At 42.0% G+C, this 22363-nt stretch overlaps 1 protein-coding gene across 5 annotated transcripts in view; it reads left to right on the top strand.

Annotated features, from left to right (window-relative positions):
* Positions 1-22363, top strand: part of PTPDC1 (protein tyrosine phosphatase domain containing 1) — a 91076-nt gene that overhangs the window by 48737 nt on the left and 19976 nt on the right. For 2 of the 5 annotated variants that reach the window (XM_023746167.1, XM_014447269.2), the window contains exons 1-5: positions 17557-17841; positions 18314-18485; positions 20426-20506; positions 20738-20856; positions 21842-21979. In XM_023746167.1, the coding sequence (XP_023601935.1) occupies positions 17610-17841; positions 18314-18485; positions 20426-20506; positions 20738-20856; positions 21842-21979 (742 nt within the window). In that variant the 5' untranslated portion in view covers positions 17557-17609. Of the gene's footprint in view, positions 1-17556; positions 17842-18313; positions 18486-20425; positions 20507-20737; positions 20881-21841; positions 21980-22363 lie in introns of those variants that run through there. The other 3 variants (XM_023746169.1, XM_014447270.2, XM_023746168.1) reach the window with 2 other exon arrangements.

Below are 22363 nucleotides of genomic sequence, written 5' to 3' on the forward strand. Positions count from 1 at the left end.
TGTGCCAGCAAAGCTGAGACCTGGGGCGGCTCTCTCCCAGGAAGGTCCAGGGAACAGCCACTGCAGCCCACCCCCACCCCAGCGCAAGGCAGGGCACTGGGCCCGATTACCCACCTCCTCCCAGAGGCCCCTCGCTTGCTCATGCAGCCCTGGTCACGTCACCGGAGCAGCTATAAGGCACAGAAAGCACCAGGGACGGCCGCTTGCCCCCACCCACATTTGCAAAGATAAGGCCGGAGGGTGTGAGGGCCGGATCACATCTCCTTCTCCCTCCTTTTGCTCCTCCTCTGGCTGCTTAGCTTGCCCAACTTTTTATCCAGGCTCCTCTGCAGCTGGGCCCTCTTGGCGAGTTCCAGGGACCAGTCCTTGGCCCCACTGCCAGCATACAGCACTCCCTCCTGGCTGATTCTCTGCCGGGCGTGGGCGTGGGCCCTCTCCCCACAGCCATGGATCTCGGACGGGCAGTGGCTGAGGCAGTAGCGGTGGCTGCCGTGTGGGCAGAGCTGGCCCAGAGTCATGACGCTGGCCCAGCACTTGGCGAGGCCACAGGTGTTATCAGCCTTCATGGCGGCCGAGACCAGGGCTTCGAAGTCCTCCATGGAGGGCAGATCCAGGGCCGCGGGTCCTTTTGCATCTTTCTTCTTTTTCTTTTCTGGTAACTTCCGCAGTCCCGGGCCCGCGGCCCGTGGGCCCTCCTTGGCTCGCTACTCCTGCCTGCCCCTCTCCCTCTGCAGTCGCTCCAGGTGCACAGTCCTCAGGTCCACGCTGCTCGGCTCTCGCCCGGGGGGCTCCGTCTGCACGGGGCTGGATGGCTTGGGATGGAGAGGGGTTTTGCTGTCAGTCCCTGCCGGGACAGGTGGGACAGGTGGGACTGGTGGAGCCGATTTTTTTTTCTTTTTTTTTTTTTTTTTTGGCTGTGTGCACATAGCTTTAATTCTTAAATAATTTATACTCTTCTGAAAAAAAATAAAACTCTGCAGCCCCGTGATCGCCATGGCGATCGGAGGGCGGGAGAGCCGGGCCGCAGGCTAGGTGGCACCCGGGCACCCCAGCACCTGACATGTAAAGGTCGGGGATGAAATGACTTTTCCCAACCACATCTGCAAATATCCTGGGAAAGGCATCACTGAAGAGTTCACAATTCTCTTACTTGGCAAGGAAGAAAAAAGTTGGCAACGGAAACAATCCCTTACATCAAAGTTAAGGTCCCTCTGGGTAAAAAAGAATATTTCCAACGTAAAGGAGGGAGCAGGCAAAAATAAAAGGTTCTCATGACTTCCACTGAAGATTGAGCATATGACAGAGTCAAAACGAACATACAAATTAAAACAGACAGTGGACATTCAAATGACCTGAATCAACTGTCACTATTTGTCCCAATAGCAGCAATGCTTATGTGATAATATAGTTTAACAGACATACAAAACAAGTCACATAAGATAGGTTCGGCTTCTAAAGTAAATTGAATATGTTCTTTTAAAATTCAAATGTCCTTCCCTCTGACTATAATTCTTAATTTTCCAATCAGAAAATTACCCCAGGTGATCCAGTAACATGTAGAACTCCAGTAACCTAACTTATTTAAAAAAACAAACATCCCAACCATTTTTAAAATATTTAAATTGATATTTTAGGGTTAAAATTATAGAAGATATTTAGATCCAAATATATTTTCTGAATAGAAAATATTTCAGTTTTTGATTTAAAAAAACATAAAAAAATATATAAGTGATACATTTTCCCAAGGAACTCTGAATTAGTACCTTTCCCTCTAACTTTCTTCAAATTGAGAGAATCTATGGAGTTCCCTCTACTGCACAAGTTTTAATGAAAGAAAATAAGACTTTCTAAGAGCATCAAATACATGTTTTCTTATTTACAAACATATACACTCCTCTCTCTCTCTCTCTCTCTCTCTCTCTCTCTCTCTCTCTCTCTCTCTCTCTCTTTAAAATATATCCGTACTGATTCAGAGAGGAAGGGAGAGGGAGAGAGATAGAAACATCAATGATGAGAGAGAATCATTGATTGGCTGCCTCCTACACACCCCATACTGGGGATCAGGCCAAAACCTGGGCATGTGGCCTGACCTGGAATCAAACTGTAACTTCCTGGTTCATAGGTTGATGCTAAACCACTAAGTCACACCCGCCGGGCTCAATTCTTATTTATAAATTCATTCCAAGGACATATACAGCTTGAAAAGCTTTGGAAGCAGTTTGAAAAAAAAAACTAGCTTTTAAGTAACATGAAAACAGTTATAGAAGAAAGTTTAAATTAAAAGAAAAAAAATGTTTTAATTTATTCAAGAGTGGGAACATCCTCCATGAAAATGTGTACCTTGACTGTGGATGGCTGGGTGGCCTTATCACACCTTAGGAATTCAAATGCTTTTTACAATGACAAGAAAGAGAGTTTCATCTCATTTCTCTCCCAGGGTAGATGTCTGTCAACAGAAGGTGCACATCAATAAAAGGAAGGGCTTGCACAACCAATCCAGAAAGTCAGCAATCTATGAATAATCCAGAACTGAGTATTTATCTCCTCTGCCACACACCCTCCCTCCCAGCCAGTGAGCAAGATAATTACTCTCAAGTCAAGCTAAGTGCCCTCCAGTCACAGTGGCCCAATGCTGACATACAAAGCATACAAATAATTCTCACTCTGGCATAAAAGTGACAACTTTCTTGGAAGAAAAGCAGATACTGTAAATTTCTCAAAGTCTTCCTGAAATATTTTTTAAAATAATTTTTACTTCTTTAGAAAAAATGCATACATGGCAAACCATCTGTAATAAAAGGCCCATTCTATAAAATTTTCCTGGTCCTACTCATATCTGCAATCAATCATATTTACAGACAAATATATCTATACTAATAAAAGAGTAATATGCTAATTAGACTGGGAGACCTTCCAGATGTTCTTCTGGACAAAGCCATGGTGGTGGGGCCGAGGTAGAGGCAGTTAGAGGCCAAGAGGGGAGGGCAGTTGTGGGTGATCAGGCTGGTGGGGGGTTGGGCCATTGGGGGTAAGCAGACCAGCAGGGGGGCCAGTTGGGGGCAAGAAGGCCATCAGTGGGGGTCAGTTGGACCTGATCAGGACAGCGGGGGGCAGTTTGAAGTGAGCAGGCCAGCAGGGGGGCAGTTTGGGGTGATCAGACTGGTGGGGGAGCATTTGGGGGCAAGCAGGCTGGCAGCGGGGGGGGGGGGCAATTGGGGGCGAACAGGCCGGCATGCAGAGTGGTTAGAGGCAATTAGGCAGGCAGGCAGGCAGGTGAGCGGTTAGGAGCCAGCAGTCCCGGATTATGAGAGGGATGTCCGACTGCTGGTTTAGGCCCAATCCCTGTAAACTGGCAGGACATTTTTTGCAGGGTCCCAAATTGGAGAGGGTGCAGGCCAGGCTGAGGAACACACCCTCCCCCATGCACGAATTTCATGCACCGGGCCACTAGTTTCATATAAATATAATAATACTAGTATATATGATATTTTGTGTCTGCCTTCTTTTATTTAGCGTGATAATGTTTTTAAGGTTCATCCTTGTGGCATGTATCATATGTCATCCTTTTTATTGTTGAGTAATATTTCATTGTATGAATATACTACATTTTGTTTATCTATTTGGATTGATGCACAATTTGGTTGTTTGTACTTTTGGCTAGTCTAATAATGCTCATGAATTTTTGTGTACATGTTTTTGTGTGGATGTATTTTCTGTTGTTTTTGTAAATCCTCACCCAAGCATATCTTTTCCATTGATTTTTAGAGAGAGTGGAAGGGAGAGATTGGGGGATGGGGAAACAGATAGAGAGATGGGGGGTGGCAGGGGAGAAAGAAGAAACATTGATGTGAGAGAGATACATCGATTGGTTGCCTCCTACATGCTCCCCGCCTGGGCCTGGGGTTTGAACCTGCAACCTAGGTATGTTCCCTTGACCAGAAATCAAACCCAAGATCCTTAGGTTCATGGGCCAACACTCTCACCACTGAGCAATACCATCCAGGGCTGTGTGGATGTATTTTTTTTAAATTATTGTTTAAAGTATTACATATGTCTCCTTTCTCCCCGATTGACCCCCCCCCCCCACCTGCCACTCCCACCCCCAAAGACAAGCCCTGGATGTATTTTTAATTGCTCTTGAGACTATACCTAGGAGTGGAATTACTGGGTCACATGGTGACTCCATGTTTAACATTTTGAGGAAGTGCCAAACTGTGGTTTTGAAATGTATTTCCCTACTGACTAATGATATTGAACATCTTTTCATGCTTATTGACCATTTATATATCTTCTTGGGAGAAATGTCTATCCATATCCTTTGCCCATTTTTTAATTGGGTTATTTATCTTTTTATTGTTGAGTTGTAAGAGTTCTTTATAGACTACTGTGGATACTGGTTTATTATATTAATCTTGTTTTTGCCCTCTCTGGTTTTCTTCATTTGTTCTTGTGGATTTGAATTATCATCTTCTGTCTCATACTTACTTTAATACAACTCTACACCCACCTACTCCTTTGTGCTATTACTGTCATATATATTACATTTCTAAATGGATAGTCCCAACAATATATTTATATACATATTATTTTGTACAGTCCTTTTCAAATCACTTATTGGAATAAAGGAAAAGAAAAACATAGTTTTACTGTCTTATATTCTTAAGTAATTACAATATTTTATATTATACTGCCTTGTAATTTACCAATATCCTTCTTCTTTTCATGTGGATTCACATTAATTTCTTGGGTCACTTGCTTTCAATCTGAAGAATGTCCTTTAATATTTATTGTAAGTTGGGTCTGCTAGCAAGAAAGTTCCTATTTTTTTATTTATCTGGGAATGTCTTTATTTCCCCTTCCATTTTAAAAGATAATATTGTTGGATATAAGATTTTTGGTTGACAATGTTTAATTTTCAGTACTTTGAATATATTATCCCTTTGCTTTTTGGTTTTCATTTGTTTCTGATAAAAAATCAGCTGAAATCTTATTTACTAGTAGGTTCCCTTGTACATAGGGAATCATTTTTCTCTTTGTGTTTGGCTTTCAGCATTTTTACTATGACATGTCTTGGTGTGGATCTCTTTCTTTTATGCCACTTGGAGTTTGTTGAACTTCTTGGATGTATAGATTAGTGTTTTTCATCAAATATGGGAAGTTTTTTGAGCCATTATTTCTTCTAATATTTTTTTCTGATTTTTTTTTGCACCTTTTCTTCTGGTACATCAATTCCATGTATTTTGGCACACTCAGGGATGTCCAACATTTCTCTGAATTTCTGTACTTTTTTATTATTATTCTTTATTCTCTGTTCTACAAAATATATAATCTCTATCAATTTATCTTCCTCTTTCTGCATCACATCTGCTATTGAACCCCTCTAGTGATTTTTTTCATTATTATTATACTTTTATTTATTTTATTTTTATTTTTCAAAAGCAGAGAGTCTTTTATTCGAACTATTTCGGCTCCCCGACCACACTCACCGATGCAACGGTAAGCCAAGTGGCAGAGAGAGCGAGAGAGCACGGGAGAGAGGTTTTATAGTAAGGGGAGGAGAGAGGACTGTGGGCCTTGCCGATTGGCCAGGGGCAAGTCGGTGTCTCATTACACAGGATGTGGTCATCTCCAAGGCACGCACTTCCCTTGGCTGTCATTGGTTAGTTTAAAGAAATCCTGGGTGTGGCTAGCAGAGGCTTGGGCTTCTGGGAAGAAGCCCCTCTGAGCACATGTCTGCCCAAAGATGGAGGATACGGGGCAAGATGGAGGGCGTAGCCTTTGCCCTTTCATTCCCCCCTTTGTCTTGGAACTTCCGGCTCAATCATGAGATGGACTACATTTCTATTTCACCATTGCTAGAGGCCTGTACTGGGCACACATAACTATCAACTGAACTATCCCTATACGCTTAACAAATGGTCCAATGGAAGGGAAAGAAACCATTTTAGCTTTAACAACTTCTATTGAAATAGGATCTTTCTTCTTAAAATTCCTCCATGGCTATCAAAAAGCCAAATCAAGATTAATTTATCTACTGTATTCAATTTGGCCTGATGTTTGCTTAAACACAACAAGAATGGTAACCGACCACCTTTGCTGGAATCTCATGGTTGAATCTTACTGTGCCCCGTAGGGCCAGGAAGCCAAGCCATCTAGCTGCCATCAGGCCTGCCTGCAGTATCTGCTGAGTTAGGTGAATCCCTCACCTGTAGCAACTCCACCTGAGCCCACGCTCTAGGCTTTAAGGCCCATCTCAGTAGCCCTCCTACCCATTGCGGCCCAGAGTGTGTGGGGGTTCCGCAGGGACGCAGAGGCATCTTTACTGCTCCCCTTCTACTCTTACCAACTGCCAGTGATGGTAGGGCATGGGCCTGACGCTCCAGCGCCAGCCATCTTCAGGGCTTCCAAGCAGGATACCAGGCTTTCTTTGTGGCATTCTTACTGGCTTCAAGTCTTTAGAACTCAGATAGGGCTCTTTAAAACATGATACTCCAGTCAAAGTTTTCCGTTAATAAAACCACTATTAGGAACCAGTCTTATTGAATCTATGCAAAGAAATGTGTTGCCATGACTTATGCAGCATTGCCAGATTTTGGAGGAATTACACAAGGAGAAAAACATACTGATCTACTCTAAGATTTTCTGATTTTCCTTGCCAATTTCTTTTCATGGATTTTTCAGAGTTATAATTGTTGGCATTAAACTTTCTTTCTATGTATAACCATGCCTTAGACCTTCTATTCTAAACAGGCCTTTCCCAGCTTACTACCCCTGACATGGGCATGGTTACGCAGGCCTGCAAGCAGTACACAGGCTGCCAACTGTCAACTGTCTTTCAACAGAGACCAAAACCTGATGGGCACCCTTTCCTGCCCAGTTGGGCACCTGCCCTCTTGGCAGCTAGACATCCTTTACTTTTGGGGTCACCCCACACAGTTCCCTTCCAGGACAGCCAACACACATTCAAACCTGCAAGAGAATTAAAGGTCAATATAACATATCAATACAATGAAACATAATATTGGCATCATGGCCGCTTCAGGCAGCTAAATCTTCTGCTACTAAAGTCTATTCCTGACCTTCCTATGAATTCTCCTTGTCTTTTTGGAGCCATGTCCATGAAGATGCAGGCATTATCTTAGTCTATTCAATGTTACCAGCATCAGGCAGGTCCAGCGCGCCGTAGCTTGAACTTGAGTGGGTTGCGTTGATCTCGATCGATGCTCCATTTGGTGACGAAGTCTTTCCGGATCGCAGATGGGTCCACTGACCGGACGTGGGTGTGATGGACCCAGGTCGTGATGCCATCTATTTTGAGAGCGGTGGGGGTTGTCAGCACCACAGTGTAGGGACCCTTCCAACGTGGCTCCAGGGTCTCCCAGCGGTGCCTTCTGACGTAGACCCAATCTCCTGGTCTGTGCTGATGAGGTGTTGTGGTTGGGCTGGTCTCCTGGATGGCGTGGAGGCGCGGCCAAATGTCCTCGTGCGCCCTCTGGAGCCCTCTCAAGGAAAGAGATAGTTCTTGCAGCAAGAAAGTCAGCTTTAAGGTTAGGAATGATAGGGGGTGGCCTGCTAAACATGATAGGAGAGCCACCCAGGCCCTGCCAGTTTCCATGGTTCCTTTCTACCTGCCCTGAATTCTGGGGTTTATAAGCACAATGTAATTTCCAATTTGCCCCAATAGCCCTGGTTACTACCTGCGTTACTTGTGCCCTTTGTGGCAGAGCAGCAACCAGGCCTCATTCAAGGGAGCGCGCTAGAAGGAGATATCAGCCCCTCCTTTGCTAGCAGCAACAGGTACCAAACCCTTTCAGTACATTTGACCAGCTTCATTCCCGCCCATCTTTACAGATTCCAAGGCCCATTGTCTTCCTTTAACCAGCAAGCCAAATGACACTGGTCTGTATTATCTAATTCAGCACAGGCAGGGGGAAGGGCCCATTAAATCTCTGCCCTGAGGAACTGTGAGCCCCACCCTTAAATGTCCCAATCAGACTAGAAAAGCCACAGATACCTTTTAAATTTACCCCAGAATTCCAAAATCCTAACCCAGCATAGAATATCACATAGCAAATCAAAGTTCCCAGCAAACAAACAGAGATGTTTACTAGTTAGGCGGGCCAATTCCACCTCTGAAAGAGAGCAAGCGCCTTTGGGGAAAGCCGCTCGGGGGGCTTTGCTATCGGTCAGAGCATTCAGCCTCAAAGAAATCAAGCGTGTGCTTTTTTCCGCAGATTTCCACACTTGCATGAACAAATATTTATAGTGGTCACTTTGAAGACTTTGCCTGGGCCTTCTCACCGGTAGTTTCTAATGATACCTCTATATCACCTCTTCCATACCAAGCTTGTTGGGTTTTTGTTTGTTTATTTGTTTGTTGCTTTTTAAAAAATATATGTATTTTTGTTGATTTCAAAGGAAGGGAGAGGAGAGGGAGAGAGAGATAGAAACATTAATGATGAGAGAGAATCATTGATTGGCTGCCTCTTTCGCACCCTCTACTGGGGATCGAGCCTGAAACCCAGGCATGTGCCCTCACTAGAAATCGTGACCTGGTTCAGAAGTCGACATTCAACCACTGAGCCACACCAGTCAAACTGTTTTTTGCTTTTGCCTGCCTATTTGTTTAGAGCAAGCATGGCAAACTCAAAGGCTAACACAGGCCAAATAAACAAGGATTAGGTTTACATTGGGCTGCAAAAAAACAAAAGCTTTGATTTTCATAGAAAAGTAGATTTATTTCGATAGAGACATGTGAATACAAAGGGCTGAAATAAATGAGTAATCATTAACATAAAATAATAGAACATTTTAATAAAAATTAATATTTTTTCTTGAACATTAACTTTCCAGACACTAAGTAACTGCACAAATTAATAAGCGTAACGCAAATAAACCTATTTTTCTTTTTCTTAGAAAGCGAAATATTTCCTGTTGCGCACACCAAACAAGTCAGTACAAGACTAATGATGTGGCAATGGGCTGCTAAAGTATTCGCTGCTAATATTAGTTGAAAGAAGTGTTACGCCTGCATATAAGGTGTGTAAGGGAAATGGATGCAACACGATTATAGTAATCAGTCATTAGTGAACATTGTAGTTCATTATTAATGATTATGTATAACAGGATATTGTAAAAATTAAGTTACGAAATTTTTATTAAAACGTTTCTTACATACCGTTATATTGGCTGGGCTGCAAAAATATGCGTTGTGGGCCTCGAGTTTAACATACTTGGTTAGAGGCTTGACTAGACAGACCATTTTAGTGAGATCTGTTTTCTCCACATTCCAAAGCCTCTGATGTGACTCCTTCAAGGGAGAGCACAGCCTTAGGCATACACATACAGTTCCTGGGATGACAGTGTTGTGGCAGGGCTCTCTTTCTCTCCCTCACTAATCTTTCTGTTAAGCTGTCTCCCTCACTTGTTGTCACATGCAGCTGTTAGCTTTCACCAATCTCCTGCTGGTCACTTTATTACTTTTGACAGAGCCTTGGGGCATTTGTTGCTCTACAGTTTGATCCAATTAAGTTCAGGCTGTGGTGATTTTTGAGGCCAGTCTTTGAGTTTGTTCTTACCCTATGAGGGCTCTTCTGAGTTGTCTCTTTCTCTGTTTCTTTTTAGTAAGTTAGCTGATTTACACTTTAGTTTGTTGCTCTCACGAATCTACCAGCCTCCTCTTAATTGCTTACGACCAAAGCCTTCGTTGTTTTAGGGAACATTGGTTAGGCATGAACTTCCTCACACTATGTTTCAGATAAAGACAGTTTCTTTGGAAATAACTTCAGAGTTCTGTTTTTAAGGTCTGCCTTTCCCACTGGGCAAAGTCTCCTAGGTATGGTTCTGGAGTTTAGAGTGAGGCCGGTGGCCCTCTTCCCTAGGTGCTATCCCTGCTTTGCAAGCTGAGTAGAGGTAGTAGCTTCTGGTCTTTTTGGTTTACCTTTCTCAGCATGGAACCTCTGACCTACAAACAAGGTGGGATGAGGGCTGTCAGGGCCCAGTATTCTCAGCTTGCCTTACTGAAAACTGCAAATCATTGCTGAAAGAAAACTGCAAATCATTGCTTAACGAAGTTCACGACCAACTGGAAGGAAGTCAGTCCTACAGGAGTTGTCTTGGAAATGGCTGCACCCTCCCCCAGCTGTTTCCTGGAGGGTGAGGTTTCAGGCAGGAACCCGCCCTTGGAGCAGAGCGTGGAAGTGAAATGATTTGTAATGGATCTATTATTGAAGCTACCTTTGGAAATATATATCTATAGATCAGTGGTTCTCAACCTTGGCTGCACATTAGAATCACCTGGGAATCTTTTTTAAATCCTGATTTCTGGCCTTATCCTCCGGAAATTCTGTTTCTTTGTTACTAATATTGTGGCCCCACCCCATAACAAAGAAACAATTTCTGGAGGATGAGGACCAGGAATCAGGATTTTAAAAAGATTCCCAGGTTATTCTAATGTGCAGCCAAGGTTGAGAACCACTGCTATAGATAATATTAAAAATATATCTAAATGTGCAATTCTTTGTCCAAAAAATGAGCATGTTCAAAAATTAAATGAAGAAAATTTAGATATACTCAATGGAGATTTCCACACATATTTGAGTGATGATTCCATTGATTCTACAGATGATGCTGAATAGGAAAATTTTCCCATCAAATTTCTTAATACTATTACTCCTTCAGGAATGCCATGTCTTAAATTAAAATTGAAAGTGGGTGCAATAGTCATGCTATTGAGAAATCTCAATAGTAAATGGGGTCTTTGTAATAGTACCAGATTTATTATAAAAGATTACGACCTAACAGTATCGAAGCTGAAGTATTAACAGGATCTGCAGAGGGAGAGGTTGTTCTGATTCCAAGAATTAATTTGTCCCCATCTCACACTGGTCTCCCATTTAAATTGATTCGACGACGGTTTTCTGCGATGCCAGCATTTGTGATGACTATTAATAAATCACAAGGACAAACTCTAGACAAAATAGGCATATTCCTACCTGAACCCGTTTTTGCACATGGTCAGTTATATGTTGCTTTCTCTCGAGTTTGAAGAGCATGTGATATTACAGTTAAAGTTCTAAATACTTCATCACAAGGGAAATTAGTCAAGCACTCTGAAAGTGTTTTTACTCTTAATGTGGTGTACAGGGAGATATTAGAATAAGTTTAATCACTTTATCAGTCATTGTTTGTATCACTATTGTTTTTATATAATGTTTTTGTTGTTTTCATATCATGTTTTTGTCATTTTTTATATCATGCCTCTGTTGTTGTTATATCCTTTTGTTACTGTTTTTTTACTAATTTTGTATATTATTTTCATATACATTTTACTAATTTCCTTTCGTCTCTCACACTTCTATTATAGAGCAAAGGCAAATAGCAATATTAAAATATCTCCATTAATTACCTTTTTAAAAATATATATATATTTTATTGATTTTTTTTACAGAGAGGAAGGGAGAGGAATAGAGAGTTAGAAACATCGATGAGAGAGAAACATCGATCAGCTGCCTCCTGCACACTCCCCACTGGGGATGTGCCTGCAACCAAGGTCCATGCCCTTGACAGGAATTGAACCTGGGACCCTTGAGTCCACAAGCTGATGCTCTATCCACTGAGCCAGACCGGTTAGGGCAATTAATTCCCTTTTAATGTGCACGAATTTCATGCACCGGGCTACTAGTCCTACATAATAAAGATGTAATATTCAAATGATAGTTACGTAACGACTGACCGTGTAACGACCGGATCACAGATCAGCAGGAGGGTGGGGCAGCGAGCTATGAAGGGGTGCTGGGGGAGAGAGGGGGCAGGGGGAGCTACAGGAGGGCGGGGCAGAGGGCAGAGAGCTACAGGAGGGCGACAGCGAGCTATTTATTTGTGCACAGGGCTGCTAGTCTATAATAATAAAAGTGTAATATGCTAATTAGGCCTGACGACCTTCTGGACAAAGCCACGTGGGGGGCGGGGGGGGGGGGGGTCAGGCCTCTTGCATGAATTTCATGCATCGGGCCTCTAGTATTGAGATGTCAGTGAAGCTTGAGTGATGTCTGTGGAATAAAGGGCAACTAGTAATGTATCAATCATAATTTGGGGGAATTATAGAGAAGAACCTCTTTATTTATGGGAAATAAATGCTGTTAATTGTAGTAATGGGACAGCCTATCTGCAGCTTCTTCTCAAATGGTTCAAGAGAAAATATTCTTTGTTATAACTTTTCTGTAAATTTGAGATTGATTCAAAATAAAATAAAATCCTCTCCAAAAAGTGTTTAAAATTAAAGCTAAGTTGTTCAGCTGGTTTGCATGCTGCTGAGCAGTTAGAACCAGTCCATCTTGAAGCAGAGGCCATTGGAGACCTTAAGCAGAGCAGTTTCAGGGCAGGCAGAGACCAGAGTTAAATAGAAGTTGAGGATGAGACTGGTGACAAATGGAAATGATACACATGAGCAGCTTTTTTAGGAGTTTAGCTGTGGAGGGAGAAGAGGGTCCCTTAGAAGGAGAATCATAGTGAAGGATCTGGAAACAGTGATATACTAAGGATGTCTGAAAAAATTAACTTATCCTAAATAGGGGAGAGCTTGGAGAAGTTTTGTCTTCAGATATTTAAAAACCTTGCAAGTCAGATGATTTGTTTGTTTTTGTTTGTTTGTTTTAGAGGGATGAATTTGCAACCAGTGTTTACAGAGAAAATGGATTTTGACTCATCATTAGAAAACCTCTTGAGCTGTACAGCAGTTGAATAATTAGTTGCCATGTGAGAAGTGAGCCTCCTGTCACAAAAAATGGAAAATGATAGGTTGGAAAGTAGGTGTTCCAGCCCAGTTCCTGGACGTGACTCCTTTATTGATTTAGGGATGAGGTTAGATGGACCTCCTGCTCCCACCCCATTCTCTGAGTAGGAATTCTTAGTCCTTTCTGAAATCTTGAGTATAACAGGAAATTACCAGTTTTTGAGGTTTGTCTTTAATTTTTTTGTTTATTGTGCTTATGACAAGTGTAGATAATTTCACATTGCAGTGACCAGTATCTCATTTGGTTCCTTAGATATTACTCTGGATGATTCTGAGTAAAACTGTGGGTGTGTTACCGGTGTGGAGAGGTCCTCATCCCCACCTGTTGCTCGTGGGGGTGGATTCCTTGCAATATCCCAAGAAAAAGAATTTTCTGAAACTTGCGAGAGAGGATGAGATATTGTAGAAAGCTTTATTTCTGTGGAATTACACCCCTGAAATTCTAAGATCCAATTTCTCTTAGTCCAGTCATAGAAGAAGTATAGTTGGGGCTTCAGCAGAGCTAACATCAGAGCCAGTGTCCAGAATTTCCTTCCCATGTTGGAGCCAAGTCCAGTCCAGCATCAGTCCATTTGTCCATTGCATGTGGGGTTGGCGAGTGCCAGGAAGCCAAGAGTCAAGAGCAACAGGAGAGAGAACTCCTTTATTAGGAGATTATGTATTCCCAAATTTTTTCAGGCTTTCATTGGTTCCATCCATTCTGACAAATCCGTGGTTCTCCAGGTTTGACTGACAGGTACTTTCCCTGGTCACCCCAGCCTCACTGCACATACGTCTATCCTTTATTGGACCCCTCCTGCCAGTGATCTACAGAGAATGGGCAGGTGGTTCCCTGGGGGTTGCAGTTGCAGCTCCTGGTGAAGCTGCCCAAATGACCTGCCTGTAATGTCTGGCCTTCTCTTTGTTCCTTTTCTATTGTTAATAACTAGTTAATTACAACAGTATCTGGTGGCACACACACACACACACACACACACCCCACACACACCACACACCACACACACACACACACACACACACACACACACACCACACACACCACACACACCACACACCACACACACCACACACCACACACACCACACACCACACACACCACATGTGCAAGCGGGCCGTGTCCGTTATGCTGGGAGAGAGGTCTTTTGTACATTGACGATCACAGCAGCTCAGGAGAGTGTAGGATTGCTTGCAGGGATTATCTTTTATGTTGTTTTCCTACTTTTTCTTGGAGGCTGACTTTTTTTAGAGACAGCATATTTAGGAGTGAGAAGGGTAGGGACAGTAATGAGGCAGGGTCCCCCGTGATTTTATATTCATGAAATATAGAAAACTGACATTTTCTTATGTATTTAGAAAAATATGTTGTCAAAGGAGGAAAAATAGATCAGTTGTTAGCAGGTATGTGGGAAAACAGCAGTAGTGTTGGTTCTTGTGGCCTACAAATAAGTAATGATTGTGCAGGATGGAGGAAAGGAAAGCAGAGAGAGGCTAATGCGGCTGAGGATAACGAGCTTCTACAGAAGCTCTCTGTGGCCACCAGGAGAAGGGTTCTGTGCCTTTTAAGTGTCTGCTGAAAGCATGGCCCTTCATAAAATCACTAAAACATTCCACTCTCTATAAAATATGAAATAGAAACTAATATAGTCTTGCTGCTCCTGATTATCTAAAGATATGGCTTCTGGTTTTTTCTTATTGATAATTTAAATAAAAATTAAAATGTTATTTCTAAGAGTCTGAACAATTTATCATTAGCAAACTAGAACTGATCCCTATTTAAAATTTTTAATTGATTTTTAGGGTGTAGCACAAATATGCTTTCTTATAGATTTGTGAAACAAAAACGTGGGTATATATAACAAAATTGATCCACAAAATTAATCAGGAGATTTCTGGGGTCCAGGAGGTTGGCACAAAACCCTATCAGAGATAGCATCTCTTGATCTGTATTTTAGTTCTGTATTTCTCTCTGATCTCAGAAATAAACCTGTGTTGAGTTGCTAAAATATTTCCTCTTTCAGCATGTTCATACTTAGTTGTTGAAATATGTGAATCCTATATAATAAAAGGCTAATATGCATATCAACCGAACAGCGGAACAACCAGTTGCTATGACATGCACTGACCACCAGGGGGCAGACGCTCAATGCAGGAGCTGCCCCCTGGTGGTCAGTGCATGCCCACAGGGTGAGGGCTGCTCAGCCAGAAGCCCTGAGCTGGGTTCACGGTTGGTAAGCGCAGTGGCAGGAGCCTTTCCTGCTTCTGTGGCAGAGCAGGCCTAAGCTGTCAGTCAGACATCCCCTGAGGGCTCCAGGACTGCAAGAGGGCGTAGATGGGGCTGAGGGACCCTCCCCCCCACCACAAGGGCACAAATTTTGTGCATTGAGCCTCTAGTAAAAATATAAGCTTTGAAATTTAATTTTGCTTACCAGTCATACCATCCCTAGGAATTTACTAAATAAGAGAACATAGAATCAGAAAGGTTCTAGTCCTGAAAATGTTTGTCTTATTTTTAAATAAAATCATGGATAATAATATAAATATCTAAGAGCTAAGGAATAAATAAGCACATTATGATGCATCAGCTAAATGTGTCATAATTATTGTGTTTCCATTAAATAAAAATTATGATAAAACTAAAGCAAAAAGTGTATTTACAATATGATTATAAACATGCAGAAAATCCACATGCCTAGGGACAAAGACTGGAGGGAGATGAGTCTAGAATGTTCAAGGTGGGATTGGCGGTACACTTCCCTATTAAAGCCATTTGGCATAAATAAATGTAGTTTTTAAAAATGAATATGGCCGTGAGTTGGGAGTTTTGCCAAGGAATAGTTTGGAGCATGAATTGGTGGAGTGACAGTTCTGTTGTGTCTAGGGGAAGTGCAGGCCTCTGCCCCTGCCTACCGTGCCCACAGGTCAGCTGCACTCCACCTCAGCACCAGTCTAGCTGCAGCACATGCCACAGGAGTGGGTCCACTTCCCTAAATACTCCCGCTCAGGGACCCTGACTGTCTAGTAACTGAGTGTGCTTAAATGGTTACATGTTTACTATTTGAGGTCAGCCCAGTTAAGATTTCACAGCGAAACTTACTCCTGAGATGATACGTTAACTATCCCACCCTTAGCTTCATCCAGACTAGTCACCCTCATCAAACTTATTTTCTGCTTCAGAACCATTGAGAGCAGTCACCTGGACTCTCCTCTGTAGGTGTCCTTCGAGTTGCAGACATAGGGATCTCCCATTCGCTGGCTGAGATTTCCTTTGCCACCTCACATGCCTTGTATCTCAAATGGAGCTTGCCTGCCAGATTGTCACACACCTGCTCCTCACTGGCTCCTGTGTTCAGCAGTAGCTTCAGTGTCTCTCTGCCGCTCACTTAGGGAGGAACTCCCGGCACTGTCAGCCCCTGTCCTCCAGCTGCCATCTGTCTGCCTCTGCACCGTCTCACACCCTTGCTCTGCTCCAGTTACTGTCCGGAGGTCCCTAGTTTTGTGCTCCCAGCCCTGTCTCTGCAGGGCAGCGTGAACACAGAGACTTGTTCAGAACTTGAGTCTGACTCCCTGATCCCCAGGTAGTAGGAGAGCGCCCCTTAGTCAGGGGTCTTCTGCCATCAGGTTCCAACTTGCCTTCCACGCAGCACCAACTCTTTTCTCTCCTGTAAAGTTTTGGAAGCTGTACTTCTAGATTGGTTACATTAAAAAAATTATTCTCTGTCACTGTACACAAAATAGCAAGGGCATGGTGTACACGGTGAGTAGGAGTTTGAGCACCAAATTGTCTTATTTGACAGAGTGCATCCTGTTGGGGAGATGGGTTCCTTTTAAAACGTGCTTGCTTAAAGCATTATTAATTGTTAAAATAAAAAAGGACAAAACAAAAAAGAGCCCTATCTATGGCAGTAGATTGTGTCCATGTGCACATGGTTAAATACCATTTTGGAGACAAGAGACAGAAAGATGAGGGGTGGAGTGTTGCGGTGGGGGGCGGTACAGCCTGACATTAACCAAGGAAGAGGAGGACAATTGGTGGTTGTTAAAGTTTCTGTTCCCTTTATATTCTTTATCCTCAAGTTACAACACCCCCTCACCCAGTTCCTTTAAAAAATGTGATACTTAGTGCGGTTTGTTTGTAGGCCTCTGCCAAGACATTACCCAAGCTTCTTTCTCCCCAGGCACTGACAAAAGGCACCGAATTGTATTTTGAATTTTTGAGAAGCCTGACTATTATAACTATCCAATAAAGGCATCAGCAAGAATTGGGTTTTCACATTCTAAAAATAAAAACTAAAAGTAAATGTCTTCTGATTAATATATCAGCCCTACAGACATCTTTATTTGTTTTATCCAAGTATTTAATAGTTCTGCCAAGAAAACAGAACATTTTTTTGGTTTTAAAAAATGCAGTGGTGGTTTAATAATGTTATAAATATCCAGCATGTCCCACTTCATTACAATTAACTTTCTATCATTACAGTATTTTAGATGTAATATTTTGGGCAGTCAGATCTTTTAAATGTTTGGAAAACAAAATAGAATAGTTGTAATTTAGGAATAATTTATTTAAAATACATGTTTCCTCCACATATTTGAACAATCTGTTCAAAACACAGCTCATTCATGTGGGACTTTGCCTGTGCAACTCTGAGTGGGAATCAGTACTTTCTTTGTTCGTCACTATGGAAACAAGCCAGCCTATCCTGAATGGCTGTTAGATCATGCAGAGTGATGCTCTTATCTCAGTGTAACTTCATCACGGAGCAAGCTGGCACTGACATCTCCTGGCCTCCAGCTCTCCTCTTGGGGGCCCACCGCCATGCAGGACCCGCCCCGGCGGCTCTCGGCCATGCCCTTCCTCAGCTCCTTCTTACAGGGCCGCCGGCACTCCGCCTCAGACACAGTACTGAGGCTGCCGCAGGGGCAGCACAGCTCCGGCTCCGGCTCCGGCTCCGCCACCAAGATGCTCTCCTCATCCTCTCTCCAGGTGATGCTAGCTGTGTCCTCTCTCAGCTGCGCCAAGAGAAACCCAACTAGCCCCGAGAGAAAAAGTAAAACTCCTTTTCTTCTTAAAGATTGCCTCAACTTTGAGTTTAAATTTAAGGAATGTGAAAAGGCTGTGCTGTGCTTATACCTTTTTAATTTTTGACCATTCTGCATTATACTTTTTACTGTCTGTCATGCTGAGAGTTTCAGTGGATATATAATAGATAAAATGATTGACTGTTGTGTGTTTTTTCTTTAAAAATGTAGTTCTGAACAAACCTCACTCCCTTATAAAAGATCTGCTTTTATGGTTTCTTCTCTTTGTGACCAGTATGACATGTGGAGATGTGTACGAAAGAGTTTCCTACATTAAGAGATAGTGAACTTAGATGCAATGGAAATGGATTTAATCTTGACACAGTAAAGGGTGGTCAGCACCAGCTCCTCATCTGCAATCTGAGATAAAATGGAAGCCGTTTCCCAGGTCGCTGTTCTGTTTGGAGTGTGGAGTTTCAAATCCCTTCCTGCATGTTCTAGGCAATTCAGGACGTCCAACACCAAAGTATACAAAAGTCGGAGAGCGTTTACGGCATGTCATTCCTGGACACATGGCCTGCTCCATGGCCTGTGGGGGCAAAGCTTGCAAATATGAAAATCCAGCCCGCTGGAGTGAGCAGGAGCAGGCCATTAAGGGGATCTACTCGTCCTGGTGAGTGATTCTGTCAGTCTGCTGTAGCTCTTCCCTGCGGCTAAGTTGAAAAAGGTAGTGAAGATGTATGTGGTGCTGGGTGGCAGGAGGCCATGGAAGAGGATGTATGGGGTTTTGAAGTCAGAACCTTACCTCCCATCTCTTGCTGCCTGACAAGCTGTGGCCTACTCACGTAGGCACTCTGAACCTCAGTTTTCTCATCTGTGAAATGGAAATAATATAACCAATGCCATGGGGTCTTTTTTTAATTAAGTGAAATAATGTATGTAAATATCTTAAAGAAATGGTAACTAGATAGCTCTTAAATTTCAGAAATTGCTAGAAAAAATAAAAATGCTAAGCTATAAATTTGAAAAATTATGAGGTAGTTTCTAATTTCATACAGGTAAGCTTTAACCTTACTTTAATTTTGGTCCTATTCTCTGTGTGAAAGGACCCACTTTCACTCAAATACATCTTCAGCCTGCCTCAATAGGAGTGGTCCAAGTTGTGAGTTCAGTGGGCAGTATAAAATGCTTGCATTTTTTATGGTTTATTAATAGTAAACTGTCAAGTAGACCTTTTCAATTTAGTGATACCTGAAAAGTTTTGATAATCAGACCAAATCCCATTTGAAAATCACTGTTTAAAGAATTCTAGTGATGAACCAATGTATATAGCAAGAATCCATTTACAAATTAGATAATTTGTTGACCAGAGTCTCTTAACTTGCAACCCATACTTTTTCATACTGGATTTGCTGGGTACATGGATTTTGATAATGTTGGGGGTCCACTGTCACTGTTCTGCATATCATATTCTAGTCCGTCACTGTCTTTCTTAAAGAACCTTGTGAGAAAGCCAACACTATTCCTGATGTAATTTCTAATAATGCAGCTTAAGGCCACATTAATATTTTTATTTGTTTTTTACTGAACCATCGGAATCTTTTGTTTTGCCTCTGCTGATATCATGTTACATCTCTCCTCATCTCATACCAAGTACTATTAAATCTTGGGGGTTCCAACGTTTTGGGGAGCCCTGTTGAATTTCAGGCATTACGCCGGGGGTGGGGGGGGAGTTGGTATCTTTTCGGATCCTGCCCTGTTTATTTAATGTCACTCCTCTCAGGTCATGTGACCCACATCTTTGGGTAGACTGCCTGGTGTGCCTTTTACGTAGCCATTTCTTAGGTCTCCGTCCGTTTGTGCAGTCAATAAACATGCATTTGGCTACAGGCAAGGCACTGTGCTAGACACTTTCAAATTATTACCTCCTCTTCCTCAAACTATTGTGAAGTAGGCATTGGTAAAGTCATTTTATTGGTGAAGAAATTGAGGTCCAGAGAAACTAAGTAATGTGCTACACAGCTTTTAGAAAGTAGAAAAGACAGCATTTGAAACCAGGCCCAACTGATTCCAGAAATCTTATTTTTTGCTAAATTGCAATAACTCAGCATTTATTAATAACCATGTGTGGGGATTTTTGCTGAAGACTTTACATCTGTTTCATGTTGAATTCTTACACCAACCGTCCAAGGAGGTGTTTTTATTCCATTTAACACATAGGTAGCTGAACTGCAGATAGCTCAAGAACTGAAAATGCCTCCTGTTGTCCCCCTCACTTGGTTAAAAACTTATGGATAATGAACCTCACCTTTGCGCAGTTGAGGTTTCTCCATCATGTCCACTAGAATCTCTTGAGTGTCCTTGAAAATGTTTTGTTGCAGTCCATACTTAGGCCCTGGAATTTTCCCAGAGATTTAAGCAGCTAGGTAGGGTTTTTTTTTTAGAGCCCTAATCATAATGCAAAATTTAGGCCAGATTTGGATAAGGAGATTTTTATCTTACAGAGTTTTTGAAATCCTAAAAAAAAGTAGTGGCTAGTTACCATGCTCTCAGTCCATGGAGCTGGAATGGTCTAGGTTTTGTGATTTCACCAGTCTTTTCTCCCATCTGTAGGATCACTGATAACATCCTGGCCATGGCTCGCCCGTCCACTGAGCTCCTTGAGAAATACTGCGTCATCGAGCAGTTTCGGAGGTAAAATGTCATATTGTTCATACACTTTAATAATCCAGCTCATGTTTTCTCTTCCATTGCTTTTGGCATCGATGGAAAAGTGTTTTCATTTTATCAATAAGTGTAAAGAACGTATTTCAAATAAGATATTTGAGAATAATTCATACTGTTTATTAATGCTAAAAGTGATTACTTTTTTTTTAAATGCTAGTTAATTCCCAGTATGACTCATTCTTTTCTTTTTCTTTTAAGCCATGGCTTAAAAACAGTCATTAACCTGCAGCGGCCTGGTGAGCATGCCAGCTGTGGGAACCCTCTGGAACAAGAAAGTGGTTTCACGTACCTTCCTGAGGCTTTCATGGAGGCTGGCAGTAAGTCCTTCCACCCTTCTCTCCGTGAGTTACCAAGACAGTACTCAGAGACTTTGGTCTGCTCAGCTCTTAGCTTTAAAGGTGATGGAAATAACTGTGCAGTAGTAGGGCTCCTAAACATGAAGATGAGCTCACTTTAAAGAATGCTGCCATTCTTCTGTGGTATTGCTGTTGAAAGGGCAGGCTTCCTTCTTCTGTGAGAGGGACCTTGAAAGGAGACCCTGTAGAAATAATGGTAACATTTGATTAGTGATTGCATTAACATTCACAGTATGTCAGACCTGTTATCTCATTTTATCCTTAAAGCAGTCTAGTAACATAGCTGTTTCTGCTTCACCCAGGCTTAGCAAATTCTGCTTTGCCCACAGTCACACAGCCTAGCTGTGTTAGCAGGATTGGAACCCAGGACTCGCTGATGCTTTTGTTTCGGCACAGCAGTTCTGCCCCTGGGTAGGATGCTAGGATTCCTTATGTGACACTTTCAGAAGCTCCTTAGTCATGAGAACTTTGGGGTGGGATCCCACCAGGTTAGAAAGGATCAACCTGTGCGATTTTAGAACTTTTTTAAAGAAGTTTTTATCTAGCTCTTTTTTCCCCACTGGGTGGAAAAATCTGTACCATCTTCTGCCGTTTATCAGTCATTTCGACTATGCTTAACCAGGATTATGCTTTCTCTCCAGAGCTGAGGCATTTGGGTGTAGATTACTGACTTTATTAATTTGCAATCCTGCTTTTCCATAATTCTTTCTGGCTGAGTTTCAGCAGGAAATGCCTTAAGTAATAGGGAATGTGCTTTGTAAGAAATGTTAACAATAAACTTACTGGAAATGTAAAAAGCCTATTATTCTAGGCCTACACATCTAGTAAGATCTGCGTGCCTTACAGTTTTCTACTCTTCATGAATTCACTCACTTTCTTCACATATCCTTGCAAATATCTTTCCTGTATGTTGATGCTTTTTTCCTATTCTCTTTTCATTGCCCAGTTTATTTCTACAATTTCGGATGGAAGGATTATGGTGTAGCGTCGCTTACCACCATCTTAGATATGGTGAAGGTGATGACATTTGCCTTACAAGAAGGAAAAGTAGCTATCCATTGTCATGCAGGGCTTGGTCGAACAGGTAAATTCTAGGAGGTTGTTTTATTGCCTTGTGGTATATTTAAACATATAAAGAATAATATTTTTAATATCCAATGTCTTTAAAAATAATAATGAAAATAGCAAGCATTGTTTTACCTACTGTTCTACGCATTTTACACTTACTGTCTTAATAAATCTTTAGCAACAATGTGAGTTTTGAAAAGACTAAGCAATTTGCTACATCAAGTAAGTGGAAGGGCCAAGATTTAAATTCATAACTGTCCGAATTTTGTTTGTGAAGGAGAGTCTATCCATGCCTAGAATTCTACATAAAAATCAATTATTTTACTTAAACAGGCAGCAGAATCTCAGTGCCATGCTGATATTGGACAGAAATAAAGACTGATGAGTTGGAACCTTCATT

This window comes from Myotis lucifugus, unplaced genomic scaffold, assembly GCF_000147115.1.
Source record: "Myotis lucifugus unplaced genomic scaffold, Myoluc2.0 scaffold_632, whole genome shotgun sequence".
Classification (NCBI taxonomy): Eukaryota; Metazoa; Chordata; class Mammalia; order Chiroptera; family Vespertilionidae; genus Myotis; species Myotis lucifugus.